Source organism: Triticum aestivum, chromosome 3A (assembly GCF_018294505.1).
Source record: "Triticum aestivum cultivar Chinese Spring chromosome 3A, IWGSC CS RefSeq v2.1, whole genome shotgun sequence".
Taxonomy (NCBI): Eukaryota; Viridiplantae; Streptophyta; class Magnoliopsida; order Poales; family Poaceae; genus Triticum; species Triticum aestivum.
In genome coordinates this window covers 263,074,203-263,090,284 of record NC_057800.1, presented here as the reverse complement: position 1 = coordinate 263,090,284, position 16,082 = coordinate 263,074,203, and the positions used below count along the sequence as shown (strand labels likewise).

Here is a 16,082-nt window from a genome sequence, read left to right as displayed (position 1 = left end):
TGGTTTCTCTCCACGCGCTCGCCGGCATCCGCGACGAGCGGACCATGCTCTTGCCAGTGATGATCCACAGCGAGCGCTTGGTGGCCTTGGTGGATACAGGCTCCACCCATAACTTCCTGCCCGAGGCTACCATGTGTCGGTTAGCGCTTCAGCCGACGGGCGGAGAGCAACTTCGCGTCACGGTGACCAACAGCGATCGTCTCCGGTGTCATGGACTCGCCCGGGACGTCCCCATCACCATCGACGACGAACACTTCTCTATCACATTTGCGGGCATCGACTTGGGCTGCTTCGACTTCATCCTTGGCGTCGACTTCCTTCGGACCCTCGGTCCCATCCTTTGGGACTTTGACGCTCTGACGATGACCTTCTGGCAACTGGGCCGCCGCATCCGGTGGGACGGCATTGGGGGCGCCGCTCCGGCGCCGCCGCAGCTCCAGCTGGCTGCGGCCACCTCTGAGGTCGAGCATCCCCTACTGGATCACCTTCTGCAGCAGCACAGCGACCTCTTGGACGAGCCACAGGGCCTGCCACCGGCCCGGGTGTATGATCATCGTATTCATCTCCTGCCGGGCTCCGCACCGGTGGTGGTTCATCCTTACCGCTATCCACAGCTGCAGAAGGACGAGTTGGAGCGGCAGTGTGCACTCATGCTCGCCGCGGGCATCATTCGGATCTCCAAGTCGCCCTTCACCGCGCCGGTCCTCCTCGTCCGCAAGTCGGACGGCACGTGGCGTTTCTGCATCGACTACGGCGCCCTTAATGCGCTCACACTCAAGGATAAGTTTCCTATTCCGGTGGTCGATGAGCTACTCGACGAGCTCCATGGGGCGCGCTTCTTCACCAAGCTCGATCTCCGGTCGGGGTACCACCAGGTGCGCATGCACCCGGACAACATCGCCAAGACGGTGTTCCGGACTCACCACGGCCACTTCGAGTTCTTGGTGATGCCCTTTGGCCTCGCCAATGCGCCGACAACCTTCCAGGCCCTGATGAACGACGTCCTCCGTCCCTACTTACGTCGGTTTGTGCGCGTTTTCTTTGATGACATTCTTATCTACAGCGCCTCGTGGGCGGAGCACCTCCAGCACATCGCCATCATCTTCAACGAGCTTCGGGCGCATCATCTTCATCTTAAGCACTCGAAGTGCTCGTTCGGGATGCCTTTGGTCGCCTACCTTGGCGACGTCATTTCGGCTGACGGGGTTGCTATGGATGCCGACAAGGTGGCGGCCGTCGCAGCCTGGCCCACGCCGCACTCACCGCGGGCTCTTCGCGGTTTTCTCGGCCTCGCGGGCTACTACCGGAAGTTTATCCGGGAGTTCGGCCTCATCGCAGCGCCTCTCACACGTTTGCTGCGCCACGACGCCTTCGCATGGGACGACGAGGCGACGGCGGCATTCGAGGCCCTCAAGGGGGCCCTCACGACGGGGCCCGTTCTTCAGATGCCGAACTTTGACCTCAAATTCGTGGTGGAGTGTGACGCCTCGGGCGCCGGGTTCGGCGCCGTGCTTCATCAGGGCGATGGCCCTCTCGCCTTCTTCAGCCGGCCTTTCGCTCCGCGCCATCTTAAGCTCGCGGCGTACGAGCGGGAGCTCATTGGCTTGGTGCAGGCGGTGCGCCACTGGCGGCCCTATCTGTGAGGCCGGTCCTTCCGGATTCGCACGGACCACTACAGTCTCAAGTTCTTGCCGGACCAGAGGCTCTCGACCGTGCCGCAACACCAATGGATCAGCAAGCTCTTTGGCTTCGACTTCTCCGTCGAGTATCGCCCGGGTCGCCTTAATACCGTGGCCGACGCCTTGTCGCGCCGTGACGCCGACCCCGACCCCGCCACTGTCGACTCCGCGGGGGCTGTCCTGTGCATCCGCTCAGGGGGCGACCTTCGGCATCTTCACCGACATTCGCCGGGCTATGGCAACCGCGGCTGACGCCCTCCTCCTTCAGCAGCAGCTGGCGGTGGGCGAATTGGAGCCGTGGCGCTTCACCGACGGCCTGCTCCTCCATGGGCGCCGGGTATTCGTGCCGGCGCATGATGATCTCCGTCACCAGGTGCTACTGCTCGCCCACTCGGCGGGCCATGAGGGTGTGCAGAAAACTCTCCATCGTCTCCGCGCCGACTTCTACATCCCTGGGGATCGGGCCCTGGTCCGTGACTGGGTTCGGTCTTGTGAGACATGCCAGCGCAACAAGACGGAGACACTACGGCCGGCTGGTCTGCTCCAGCCCTTGGAGGTGCCGTCTCAGGTCTGGGCGGATATCTCCATGGACTTCATCGAGGGCCTTCCCAAGGTGGGCGGCAAATCGGTCATTCTCACGGTGGTCGACCGCTTCTCCAAGTATGCTCACTTCATCGCGCTCGGTCATCCCTACACTGCTGCCTCAGTGGCCCGCGCCTTCTTCGACGGGATCGTTCGTCTCGACGGGTTTCCCTCTTCGATCGTCAGTGATCGGGACCCGGTGTTCACCGGTATGTTTGGCGCGATCTCTTCCGGTTGGCGGGCATGAAACTCCGCCTGAGCACAACATTCCATCCTCAAACGGACGGTCAGTCCGAGGTCGTCAACAAGGTGATTGCCATGTATTTGCGTTGTGTCACAGGTGATCGTCCTCGCGCTTGGGTCGATTGGCTCTCCTGGGCGGAGTACTGCTACAACACCTTATACCACCCCGCCCTGCGCACCACTCCTTTGGGGTGGTCTATGGCCGGCCGCCACCGCCCATCCTTCCGATGGATCCTACAACAGCTTGGACGGAGGTGGCCGGTGAGCTTCTGTGGCGTCGTGACGACATGTTGGCCGAAGTTCGGCAACGTCTTCTTCAGGCCCAACAGCTGGCCAAACACTACTACGACGGCCACCATCGCGAGATGGAGTATGCGGTGGGTGATTGGGTGTGGCTGCATCTTCTTCACCGCTCTACGCAACCACTGGACCCAGCGCGAAGCGCAAGCTGGGCCCTCGTTACGCGGGGCCCTTTGTTGTTTTGGAGCGCATCGGGAAGGTGGCCTACCGCCTTCAGCTTCCTGCCGGAGCCCGCATCCACGACGTCTTCCATGTGGGGCTGCTGAAGCCTTACCGTGGGGAGCCACCTGCGGCCCCTCCAGCGCTCCCTCCGACCTTCGATGGACGCATCCTTCCGGGGCCGAAGGTCTTGAAGGCTCAGCTCCGTCGCGGGGTGTGGTACGTGTTGATTCAGTGGGCTGGACTTTCGGAGGACGAGGCCACTTGGGAGCAGCGTGATGAGTTCCGCCAACACTATCCAGACTTTCAGCTCGAGGACGAGCTGTTTGCGCAGGCGGGGATAGATGTTATGACCGGCCTGGCTTATGGCCGTAGAAGGCTCGCCGGGCAATCTTAGCCCACAAGTTATCTTAGGTTAATTCACATGCAAGTTATCTAGGTTATAAATATATGCTGTAAGACTCTTTTTCAGATTAAGCAATAAGAATATTATTATCCCTATTGCCCAGATTAAGCAATAAAAATATTATTATCCCTATTGCCCGGCTCCCAGAGGAACCGAAACCCTAGCCGCCTCTAACCCTAGCCGCCGCCGCCATCTCCCTCCGACGCGACGGCGCCCAGCCGCCGGCGCGCCCGCTCATCGCCCCGTCCCGCTCCATCCTTCCCCTACAACCTCCGGAGCAGGTCCGGTAGGACCCCTGGTTCTACCAGGGGGGGGGGGGTGTTAAGGAGTATTAGTAATAGGTGTATTAGGTGTAGGAGTCCTATCAGGCTATGTTTCCTTTCCTTGTACCCCAAGTCTTACGTGATATATATACACCCCATGAGCTATGCAATAGAGATAAGGTGCATCCATAACAATGTGCATTGCCTTGCTATGCAGAACCTGAACACCTAAGAATACACCTTCAGCACTGGGTTGTCATTGATTTAACAAAGAAACAAGGTTAACTTTACAGAAAAGCAAAGACATGAAACAGAGTGCGCACCTAACTGTGAGAATACCTCCATCATAAGTGGACCACTGCACTCAAGAGCATTCGAGACTAGATCAAGCTGAAGAATGTACAGTATTGAAAAATGCACCTCGCAAAATAACACTAAGAATTGGCGTAGTCTTTTATTGATTGAATGATTCACCAGAAACACCAGGAAAAAGCACACTGAGACAAAAGTAATGCTAATTAGGTATGGCTCAGCTTGAGGCAAAAACATAAAATGTAGATGCTACAAAATGATTTATAAGATCCATCAAATGACTGTGAGGCAATGGGTACTAGAGAAGAAGATGGTAAACTGAAATCCAGAAATCAATGGGACAAATAACAGTAACTTCGGAATTAAATAAGATAACACAGAGAAGGATATTGCACCGTACTGTAAACAGCATGAATAAATCCAGGTTTCATCACAAGAAGAAACAGTAACATTAAAGTAATTGCACGTGAAAGTTTGCGTAGACCCCATGCTAGCGTTGCTACAATCAAAACCATTGCATCTTCCTTGTCTGCAAAAATAGGCCTCGAACAGATCAGAATTAATTGCAATATTAAACATAAGACAGCAGAACTGTGATGTAATCTATTTCGAACAAAAAATCAAGAATAAAATTGTGAAAAACATGATAAAGTTATTAAATTATGAAAAACATTAACACTATGTACCATTTACGAACTTAAAGAAAAATCTGTAGCCTTCTAACAACCACAAGTATGGTCATTTACTCATTACTATGTGCCCATGCACCTCCAGACAACACTTGTTTAACAAAACAGCAACTGCAAAAGGGAACCATGCCAGAACAGTCATGCAGGGAGCTTTTTGTACCTAATTGTTTTCACTGGTTGTCAGACAGTGAACAGTTAAGTTTCCAAATTGGATTTAAATACGAACAAGCATCTTCGAGAATTGATCTCTGGTTCCAGTGTAACAATTTGCGATAACATATAAACCTATATGAGAACTCATCTGCCATACATAACGTTTACACTATTATGTTTTAGTATATTTAGGGGCTGTTTGGTTCCTAACCACACCTTGCCATACCTCAAGTTAGGCAAGTTTGACCAAGTTAGATGGGTGTTTGGTTCTAGCCACACCTAAGGCAAGATTCTTTTTGTGAGAAATAAGCCCCACATGTCATACACACAAAAGTGTAGCAAGATTCACTTGAGCAAGCCGAAGTGCGGCTAACAATTCGAGCACCAAAGCTAATGCAAGTTTGGCTAAAATAGTGTGGCAAACTATGGCAAAGTTAGCCACCAACCAAACAGGCCCTTGGTCATTAACTACAGCATAGATACAAGTGTTAACAGCTCGCTAGTAAAGCTACAAACAATACCAGATATCATAATCTGTTACCAAGGGGCAAACATCTAATCACACAACTAACACCATATATGCTTTCCTGTATAGCTTTTTTGTTCTCTTCCTGTATAACCTTTTGTATAGTTTTCTTTTCCTTTCTTGTTCACACCTATTTTGTATTCCTTTACCCAAAATTAATAAAAAATACGCAGCAGAGTCCTGCTGTTTCCCTCAAAAACACCATATATGCTTACGAATACTGCAAATAAGCACACCCTCTCTTCCTACATCTCCAAAACTTTATCACTTCCCCTCCTCAATTCCTAACAATCCTAAGAGGTTCCCTTTCCTTCCCCAGCCATGGCGCTGCTGCGAGATAGCACATAGCCACAGCTGAAATGTCTGCCATTTGCATGTAGACCGTAGGGGGCGCAACAGCAATAAATCAATGATATGTCAGCAGCATTAATTTAGCATAAGTAGTTCCCATATTAGACACCTCATTTTGGTTAGACGATTTCCTTTTAACCAGTATTTGTGTTTGTTAAGCTTCATGCGCTAGCCAACGCAACCAAAAGTCCTAGCTATGGGAGATGGATAGCATGTTAAGCTTCGTGCAGTAGCAAACGCACCAAAAGTCCGAACTGATGGAAAGGGCTAGGCAATACACATATACACCTCAACACCCCCTCTCATGTGTTTAGCGGGAAGTCAACACATGAAAATAGACTCAAGAGGTATGGCTCAAGAGGCCTATACGTGGACATGGAGGGGGGCAGCAGAAATTTTTGGATAAATTGTGAAAGCCAGGACTTGAACTCAAGACCTTAGGCCCTGATACCATGTTAAGCTTCATGCACTAGCCAACGCAACCAAAAGTTCTAACTGTGGGAGAGGGTACTCCAATAGTCATTTGGAGAATTATTTACCAAGGAGACATGGGCTCAACCAGCAGTATAGTTTTGACTAGTCCAGAAAATCAGCCAGGATTCCATTTAGTCTTTAGTATTTACTAAAAATAGAAGAAATGTACATAGTTTGATGTCGCGGTTTCTTTTTCAGTGCGATGTGGCAGTTACTTTCGAGTGCTCATCATTGCCCATGTCAACAATATGCATCATGCATATCCAATCATTTCATCAATTTAAGGCATTATCTCACAGAGAATATATTTTTTACTCAATTGAAAACCAGGCAGCAAGGAAAAGTAAACTGAAAATGTTAACAGTGACAAATTCACTTACCATCAATAAGGTGATCATCACTAGACGATGGCCCCTCCTCAGAGGTAAGGTAATGAAAAACAGAATTGTTTACAAGATTACAAAGTGCTACAAAAACACCAAGGCAGAATTGTGCGAGTAGAAATAGTCCAGGGATAGAATAATGCCATAGGCCAATAGTCTCCCATATTATCGTATCCTGCAAAATTGACCAAAATAAATTTTCACGAACTTCAATAATCAATAGAACTTGGATAGCTAAGTCTGATACCTTCTGAAATCTTTTGTTGAAGAATGTGAATGCCACATTGAAGACATATGTGCTTACTGCCCAAAACAGGATAAACACTAGGAGTGACCCATTCAACCGATGCATTTGGAACAAGGAAGGGAAAGCATATAAAATGTATCCAACGTATGCAAGGAGACCAAAAGCGCAAATACTAGTGAAGTTGAAACTCCATAAGGAAAGGGCAAGAAGCAAAACCTGCAATAGTCATCAATTGTAATCTCGAATAAGATGTTCTTTCGGTTTCTCTCAGACACAATGAGCAAAAGACAATTGCTTGAATTCAGAAACAGAAGTTAGAATATAACTGGAAAGGATATCCATCACTGCATCCAAGAGTACTATCATTTGATAAACTGCTCAATATTCTGTTTTGGCCTTAGTAGGCAAAGTTGAACCCATATCCTGCATGACCTACCACCGCAAAAGAAATTTACACGTGTCTCATGCAACTGGTATCAGAGTGGTTAGTAAGCCACAACTAAGTCTATAGTTGATTTACTGAATCATGATTGTTGAACAATATTTATTTGAAGTTTATGAACGGAAACCAAGGGCATGTACAATGCTAGATGCGTATATGTGGATGCTTAAGAGAAAGTATACAGCCACATCATCAATCACTTATGTAAGCTTTCATCAGTTCGATGCTTCTTTGTATGTTCTTGCATGATTTTCTTATTTATTATTTGGTGCTAGTTATATGCATAAGCACTTGCTAAGCACCAGTGCCTAATCAAGCAGCCATGCGACACTAATGGCACAAAAAAGGTTTATTTTGCTAAGTCATCTCCAGGCAGCTGCACTGTGCATGTGCTTAGCGTGAGAAAGCTCATGACCACTATCCGCGGCAACCGTGCACGGATATTATCTCATGCTAATAGCCGAATGGATGAATCATGCTCTTGCCCTGGTAGAAACACAGGCAATTTTATTCTGCACATTTGTGAGGGGTGAGGAATTGCATACCCCAACAAATATAAGAGTGGGAACTGCAATTAATATGCGAAAGGAAAAGCATGGACTGAGCGAGGAAAAAAATAGAATACCGGAAAGCCATAAGTGAAGAAGTTGATACTGAATGTTCTGAAAACTGAACCCCCTAGTAATACATTAGCATGCCTTCTGCCAGTTCTGAAGTAGAAAAGGTTCTTTAGCAAGAAAATACAGTATAAAATGGTAAATCTAGATAAATAGGGGTGGTTAGAAAGAACTATCGCAAAAGTTATTCAGCTTGGCAAGAACATACTACCATTTAATACATTTCGAAATGTGTATGGCTAAGTATATTGACCATAAAAATGAAGGAAGCACAATTAAAAGGTTTGATGAATCAAAGAGAAAATTGTGTAAGTTACAAACTTATACTGCCAACATGAAAGTAGTTTTAGCACCTACAAAAGCTGCTGACTTGGACATGTATGACATAGTACACGGGCATTAGTTTCCCCTTTGGGTGATTAACATTTCTTCATTGTCATCACTGCATTTGGCACTAATTGCATTCGGCTTGCTAAACCTGCCAATAAGGTAAAACATGACCAGTACAAATAGATGGGATTGCACTATCTAGGTAGGAGAGGAAAAGGGACGAAACAGAAGAGGTAGCAACAGGATGAAAAAAACGCCCAATCTGAAAATCGCGGAGACGATTTTAAGCCCTCCTCTCCCAGGACTGCCATGGTGGCAGTGCCAGCCATAGCCGTTCCCCTTATTCTAGCATTTACCCATTCATGCTGCCATGAGGACGCCAAGGCAAGCATCCGTGCCCAGTGCGCGCACCCCACTGCGAGAGAGCCACGCGTCGAGCCACTCACTCATCCGCAACCATGAAGGACGGCACACACGACGCTGCGAGGGCACAGTGCATCACCTGAAGCAGCACAAAGGTTGTGGAGGAGCAACTCCACCTTGCTGCTACAATGTTTACAGCACAAGTGTTGAAGGAACAACTTCAACATGCTGCGCTAGATATCGATTTAGAGGCGAATGTAGGCTGATATGGCAGCAAGAGTTCAATCCAGAACTCCTAGAGCACAAGATCTACTCCAAGATCTTAGATAAGAACAACAAGTTCTATTATAGGTAGTGGGTACATAGTCTGGGTTCAAAGTAGAGGTGAGGACCTCTATTTATAGGGCTTTGGGAAGCCTTCACATACTTCTACTTATAGCTGGGATACTCTAGAAAACATTATTTAAGTTTCACCATTCTACTCATAGCTACTCACAACTAAAAGACTAGAAAACAATAGGTAGGATAGAAAAGAAAAGAAAAGAAATACTACACTAGAGTGGAAGTATCTAGAAGTACCCAAACAGATCTGGCATGTGTTTTTCCCTCTTCTTCTTTTTCTCTCATCTATTGTTCCTCATCATTCTCCCCTGGTTGTTTGGAACTCGCCCTCGAGTTATCGTCATAGAGCGCTTCTTCTGGATGGCAGAGAGTCAAGTCCGTGTTGAGTCAACCATGGTCTTCGGTTGCATGCATGCAGCACCAACAGCTTCCTTGGCGTGCAAGGACTAGGTAGTTTCCTAGTTATTTCCTGTAGTTTTCCTTAATGTTGAGGAACTTGACTAGAAGTAGACTTTAGCTGTGCAAGCAAGTACGTAGTAGTTGCTAGGAAGGTGCTTTGCATGGTCGTGGTAGTAGTCCCGTAAGTGACATGCAAGTACGTACGAATTTCAGTGTGTGTGTGCTGTGTGCACGTCCAGCCCGGCCTATAAAAGGACCCGGCTCCTTCACTTGTAATCAAGCCAGTTCAGAAGCAAAATCATTCAGCTTCCACTAGTAGTACCACCGTGTCTCCTCACTAGTACGTGAGTGTGTGTGCTTGGTAGTGTTCGTGCTAGTGATCCTCGTCCAGATATTCTGCTCTTTAGTCTGGTACTAACTAGTCTGTAGTTCGATCCCAACGGGAGAGCTAGCTAGACTGTAGTTGGGCTAACAATTGGCATCAGAGCCTTAGGTTATGCCGAAGCATACGCCGAAAGAAGGCGTCGCCGGCGACGGCTCCAAGACCGCTGAGCAGAGCTCGGCTGAGGAGGCCCGTGCGGCGGATGCGGACGCGCTCGCGCTGCGAGGCAGGCCGGGAGGCGAGCTGGGTGCGCCACGCTCCATGCGAGACGTGGGCATGTCCAGTACCTCCTTCCCTCTCCTCACGCGGACCAACTACCCCACTTGGTCGCTCCTGATGAAAGTCATCATGGAGGCGCGGCATATGTGGAAAGCCGTGGAAACCAGCAATGTCAAGTATGAGCAAGACCGGTTGGCGATGGAGGCGATTTTGCACTCCGTCCGACAGGAGATGGTGCTCACCTTTGGCGCCAAGAAGACGGCCAAAGAATCATGGGACACCATCAAGACTCTGCGCATCGGCGTGGAGCGCGTACGGGAGTCGAAGACCCAGACCTTGCGCCTCCAGTACGAGGAGATCCGGTTCAAGGCCGGTGAACAAGTCGACGACTTCGCCTTGCGGTTGCAAGGTCTCGTCACCGAGCTCGCAACGCTCGGCGATCCCATCGACAACAAGATGGTGATTCTCAAGTTTCTCCGCGTTGTCCCCAGGCAGTACAAGCAACTGGCCTGGTCCATCGAGAGCTTGGTGGATCTCTACACCATGACGATCGAGGAGTTGGTAGGGCGGCTCAAGGTCGTCGAGGAGCGCAGAGAGGAAGCCAACAACCGCGCCGGCGGCGAACTACTGCTCACCTGGGAGCAGTGGGACGCACGCCTTCAGCAGCGAAGCCGTGATGGCTCCTCTGGCAGCAGGGGAGGGACCGCCACGGGAGGCAGAGCGCGTGGCAGAGGCAGAGGCCACGCCCAGAGCGGCGGCGCCAACCGCGGTCGTAGACCGGGCCAGCCCAGCAACAAGGTGGACCTGGGCGACTTGGCGGCAATGGCAACCGGAACAAGTGCCGCTACTGCAACATGCCGCGTCACTGGATCCGGGATTGCCACACGAGGAAAGCCGATGAGGCAGCCGCGGCAACGGCAAACCTCGTCCAGGCTGACGTGGACGGTGGGCCAGCAATGATGTTGGCAAGAGTCGAGCCCGTGCAGGAGAGCTCAGCGTCTCCCGCGACCACGGCCCCGACAACCACCCATTCCGTGCAGGAGGCACGGAGCCCGTCCACGGGTTCCATCCCTTCAGTGACAGCCCACACCCCAACAACGACGTTTTCGGGGCCTGTCGACTGGGAGGCGGTGAAAGCCCGGGTGTGGGGGAACCACACGACGACGACGGCGTCCCCGAAGACCTCGGGACCCGACGAGGTCAGGCAAGTTGGCGCGGCAAGGACGCATATGGCGGACCATGCTCCGACCATGATGCTTGCGACCATCGACTCCGTGCAGGAGCGCACGGAGACTCAGCTCAGCCACACCCCGACATCGAAGTGTTCGGAGTCCACCTTGTTGACGGGAGATGGCTCCCCGACAACGGCATGTGCGTGTGGCTACGTCTTCCTCAACGAGGAGAGAGCTGTGACCACAACCACGCTTGTAGGAGACAAGCAAAGTGAGGGTTGGTTCCTCGACACCGGCGCCACGAACCACATGACTGGTTCGGTCTACGCGTTCGCGGAGCTAGACCGCTCAATCACCGGGAAGGTGCGGTTCGCGGACGGTTCCGTGGTGCAGATCCACGGGCGCATGGCCGTCATCTTCGCCGACAAAGGGGGTGATCACACGGCGTTCACGGACGTCTACTTCATCCCGGCGCTCAAGAGCAGCATCGTGAGTATCGGACAGCTCGACGAGGGCTGGTTCGACATCGGCATCCGCCGCGGTGTTCTCACCGTGCGCGACCAGCAGAAGAGGCTGCTCATCGAGGTAACCCGCTGGCCAAACCGCCTCTACAAGCTCTTCTTTCAATCCGTGCATCCTGTGTGTCTTGCCGTGGGCCATGTCTCCGACGCGTGGCGTTGGCATGCCCGGCTAGGACACCATCACTTCGACGGGTTGCGAAATATGGCGCGAGGCAACCTCGTTCGCGGGGTACCTCACATCGAGCACGCCGACGAGCTGTGCGACGCGTGTCTTGCCGGGAAACAGCGGCGCCTGCCCTTTCCTGAGAAGGCGCGCTATCGGGCACAGAAACCCCTGGAGCTTGTTCACGGGGACCTCTGCGGCCCAATCACCCCAGCAATGCCAGGAGGGCGTCGCTACATCCCGCTTCTCGTCAACAACTATAGCAGGTTCATGTGGGTGCTGCTCCTCGCCTCCAACGACGAGGCGGGGCAAGCCATCGTCAAGCAGCAAGCAGCAACAGAGGTCGAGTGCGGCCACAAGCTACCCGTGCTACGCACGGACCGTGGCGGCGAGTTCACGTCGGCCACGTTCTACAAGCACTACAACGACAAGGGGTACAACGTCACCTGATGGCCCCTACTCGCCCCAGCAGAACGGCGTCGTCAAGTAGAGAAACAAAACAGTGCTCGGGATGGCACGCTGCATACTCAAGGCAAAGCAGGTGCCGAGCACGTACTGGGGGGAGGCCGTGCTCACAGCCGTCTTCATCCTCAACCGCTCTTTCACAAGGAGTGTCGACGGCAAGACACCTTACGAGGCGTGGTATGGGAGGAAGCTCGACATACGCTTCCTCTGCACCTTTGGTTGCGTCGGGCACGTCAAGAGGACGCGCCCTCAGGTGAAGAAGCTCGACGACAGGAGCACCCCGATGGTGTTCATGGGCTACGAGACGGGCTCCAAGGCGTACAAGATGTACGACCCTGTCGCGAAGCGTGTGCATGTCTCGTGTGACGTCATCTTTGACGAAGACACGCGATGGACTTGGGAGGCGTCGGGGGAGTCCCCAGCAAGCAGCTCCTTCACCGTGGAGTACCCGATGTACTCTACAACCCCGGGAAGCAAGACCCCGGGAAGCCCGGCAGGTGTGGATCCGGGAACTGCAACCCCAAGAACACCGTCCCCAAGCACAGCATCCCCAGACACCCTGTCGTCAAGCAAGGTGGTTCCCGGGAGGCTGTTTGCAACCCCGCCAACAGCAAGGTTGGGGTTGTTCGACGCCGACGATGGCGTTGGCGCCCCCCACATGTTTCGACGCATGGGGGATCTCCTCGGCGAGGCTGCGGCAACACCGCAACAGCCCAAGGACGAAGACATTGATGACGACGACGTCCTGCATCTGATGGCCGGCGAGGAGCCAACCACGTTCGCGGAGGCCGAGCAAGAGGATTGCTGGTGCCGCGCGACGAGCTGGCGTCGATCAACGACAACGCCACTTGGACACTCACCACTTTACCTGTTGGGCATCGAGCCATCGGGCTTAAGTGGGTGTTCAAGGTGAAGAAGGACGAGCACGGCGCCATTGTCAAGCACAAGGCACGCCTCGTCGCAAAGGGCTATGTGCAGCGTGTAGGAGTGGACTTCGAGGAAGTCTTTGCTCCAGTGGCAAGGCTGGAGTCCGTGCGGCTCATCCTTGCCGCGGGTGCTCACCACGGGTGGGAGGTACACCACATGGACGTCAAGTCGGTGTTTCTCAACGGCGACCTTAACGAGGAGGTGTACGTCTCCCAGCCTCCAGGGTTCGTTGCCAAGAACCGCGAGCAGGGCGTGTACAGGCTACACAAGGCCCTGTATGGTCTCCGGCAAGCCCCAAGGGCGTGGAACACTAAGTTTGATGCAAGCCTCGCATTCCTTGGGTTCTCACGCAGCATTTCTGAGCATGGCATGTACTCGCGTGGCACCGCGAACACGTTGCTCATCGTCGGCATCTACGTCGTTGATCAGCCGAGGGCGGGCGCTTATCTTTCGGCACACGGGCAGTGGCCTGTGCACAGGGAGGCTCCCAATGCCAATGGCGGTGTCCGGCGCTGATGGGGCAGGGTCGCACTGGCGATGTCTGCTTCAGGGACGGCGACGTTCGCCTCTCTTCACCACCAGCCAGACCCTGCACGTGCTTCCCACGGAGGACGTCGAGACCTTGCAAAGTTCACAAGGAGGACGCAGGGGAAACGGCTTCAAGGTTGTGGTGGATGTTGCAGGTTGGTTTACGTTAGTGTGGAGTGACAGCGGACGGATCTGTGTCGGGTGACAGTCTTAAGGTGGGAAGACGTTCCATCCATCTGCTAGCACCACTCAGGCCTGATATGGAGTATTGGCTGGCACAACTATTCAAAGATATGTCATCAAGATGGTGACTGGAGCAGCACTTCATGTCCGGGGTGAAAACTCTTGTTCTGGCCTTTATTGGTCGGGCTCAACAGCGACGAACTTGCGTCGTTAGCATTGTCTCCTTGCTGATGTGCTGGCCTTCATTGGTTGGTCTCAAGAACCCGAATGAAAATCCTTGTCAACAACAGCACGAGGGAGAGCCAAACTATTACTATTTCATCTAACTTGAATAACCAAGGACTGAATTTGACTATGGATTCTGATAACTCGAGAAGTTTTTATTTGGTTATGATCCAAAAAGAATTTACCGAAAAAGGCTTTAGCCCCGCTTTATACATAAAGCCATTATCAACAACCACCCGGCACAAACGCACACCACCACAACACATGCACATACCCAAGGCAGGAACATAGGCGCTGAGGCGCAGCAACACCACCCCTAGCACTACACGAGCACCCGAGGACTCCAACCATGAACACGCCACCGTGAAGAGAAGAAGCCGCATATGACGAACCGAGGGCTCCAAGGCGGCACCTTCAGGAAGTTATGACACCTAAGTGCCGCCACCGCCCGATCCAAGGATCAGAGTTTCCCCTAGAGCACCACGCCGAGCAATGAGAGCCGCGACAACGCCTTCAAGAAGGGAGCGAGCTTCACCGCCGCCGGTCTGTCCGAAGATAGATCAGGTTTTCACCTCGGCCAACACTCACCGTCACCGAATGCCACACCCCGGCTGCCAGGCCACCCACACGGCCATGACCACCGGGCAGCACCGAGCCACGGGCTCTGCCCAAGAGCACCGCGCTACCACCACCAAGGCCGCCGCCCCGGCATCCAAGACCTAGACACCACCACACTCGAGACCCACCGCTACCCCAACCAAAGAGACGAGCGGAAAGGCCCCGCCTTTCGCACCCCTAGACGACCCCCAACGCCGAGACCCAATAGACCGGCCGAAATTGGCTCCCATCGACCCGTCCGGCCACACCGAGCACGAGACGAGCACGACCCTGTAGCCAGGCACGGGACGAGCACGATCCTTCAGCCGGGCGCGAGATGAGCTCGGTCTTGCAGCCGCGCGCGAGACGAGCATGGTCCTGCTGCCACGCGCGAGACAAACTCAGTCCTGCTGCCGCGCGCGAGACAAACTCGGTCCTGCAGCCGGGCGCGGGACGAGCTCAGTCCTGCAACACCATGCGTGAGACGGGCGATGGACCGCAGCTGGGAGATGACCAGCCCTTCGACGAAAGTAGCACATGGCGCCGAGGAGAGGGATTGAAGGCTGAAACAGCCCACCTGCAAACGAACCAACGCCGACGGAGAAGCTAACCGTCGTAGCAGCCGGAACCGCCGAGTTGCCGTGTAGACACCAAGCAGCAGGGAGGCCACCATACCTCCCCGCGCCGCCGTAGCCCATGACCAGAGAAGCCACCACGCCGGGCCGTTGCCCTAACCCGCGCCGCTCACCAAGACCCAGCCTAGGTCCGACAGAGCAAGCAACCATCGACCGCACCTCCGCCCGCCAGCCCTGCCGCCAAAGCAACAGCAGACGCGCCGCCAGGACGCAGCCACCACGGCACCACCAGCCATCCCCGCTGCCGCGCACGGCGCTCAGATCTAGCCGCCAGCCCCGTCCGACCGCGTCCACCCCACCACGTGTCTGGGCCACCATGACGACACCGGTCGCAGCCAGCAGCCCACCGTGGACCACGGCTGCTCCCCGCCGCCAGACCTCGCAGATCGGGCGCGTGCAGCCGCCACACCCAGCAAGGAGGGAAGGAGAAGAACAGAGGGCACCCAAGGAGAGGCCCCGCCGCCACCCTCACTGGAGCCTGCCCAAGTTTCGTCGGCGGAGGGCCTCCGACGGCGACGAGACGAGTAGGGCGGAGGCCCGACAACGCTCAAGGGGAGTCACCCCCCATGTCGCTAGTGGAGGGCGACGCGGGGGTGTTTTTTCTGGGGCATTTATCCCTTCTTGAAGGTGTTGTGTGGACAAAGTTGACTAAATCATAGGTGTTAGATTCATACCTTGTAACGGTTATGACATAGTTATCTTTGTTATGTTCTGCTTGTTCATGACTTTAGTCTCGTTGCCTTGCATCTACTTCAGCAAAGATAGATGTGTGCATCACAATAATGCAGAGGCCAGGGGGTTCAAC

At 53.3% G+C, this 16,082-nt stretch overlaps 1 protein-coding gene across 8 annotated transcripts in view; it reads right to left on the bottom strand.

Annotated features, from left to right (window-relative positions):
- LOC123061149 (piezo-type mechanosensitive ion channel homolog) overlaps positions 1-16,082 on the bottom strand; it is a 48,082-nt gene that overhangs the window by 21,050 nt on the left and 10,950 nt on the right. For 3 of the 8 annotated variants that reach the window (XM_044484096.1, XM_044484098.1, XM_044484097.1), the window contains 5 exons: positions 7,835-7,919; positions 6,768-6,983; positions 6,518-6,695; positions 4,345-4,473; positions 3,956-4,129 (listed from right to left, as the gene is read on the bottom strand). In XM_044484096.1, coding sequence (XP_044340031.1) covers positions 3,956-4,129; positions 4,345-4,473; positions 6,518-6,695; positions 6,768-6,983; positions 7,835-7,919 — 782 coding nt within the window. Of the gene's footprint in view, positions 1-3,955; positions 4,130-4,339; positions 4,474-6,517; positions 6,696-6,767; positions 6,984-7,834; positions 7,920-8,179; positions 8,305-9,098; positions 9,962-16,082 lie in introns of those variants that run through there. The other 5 variants (XM_044484099.1, XM_044484100.1, XM_044484101.1 and 2 more) reach the window with 5 other exon arrangements.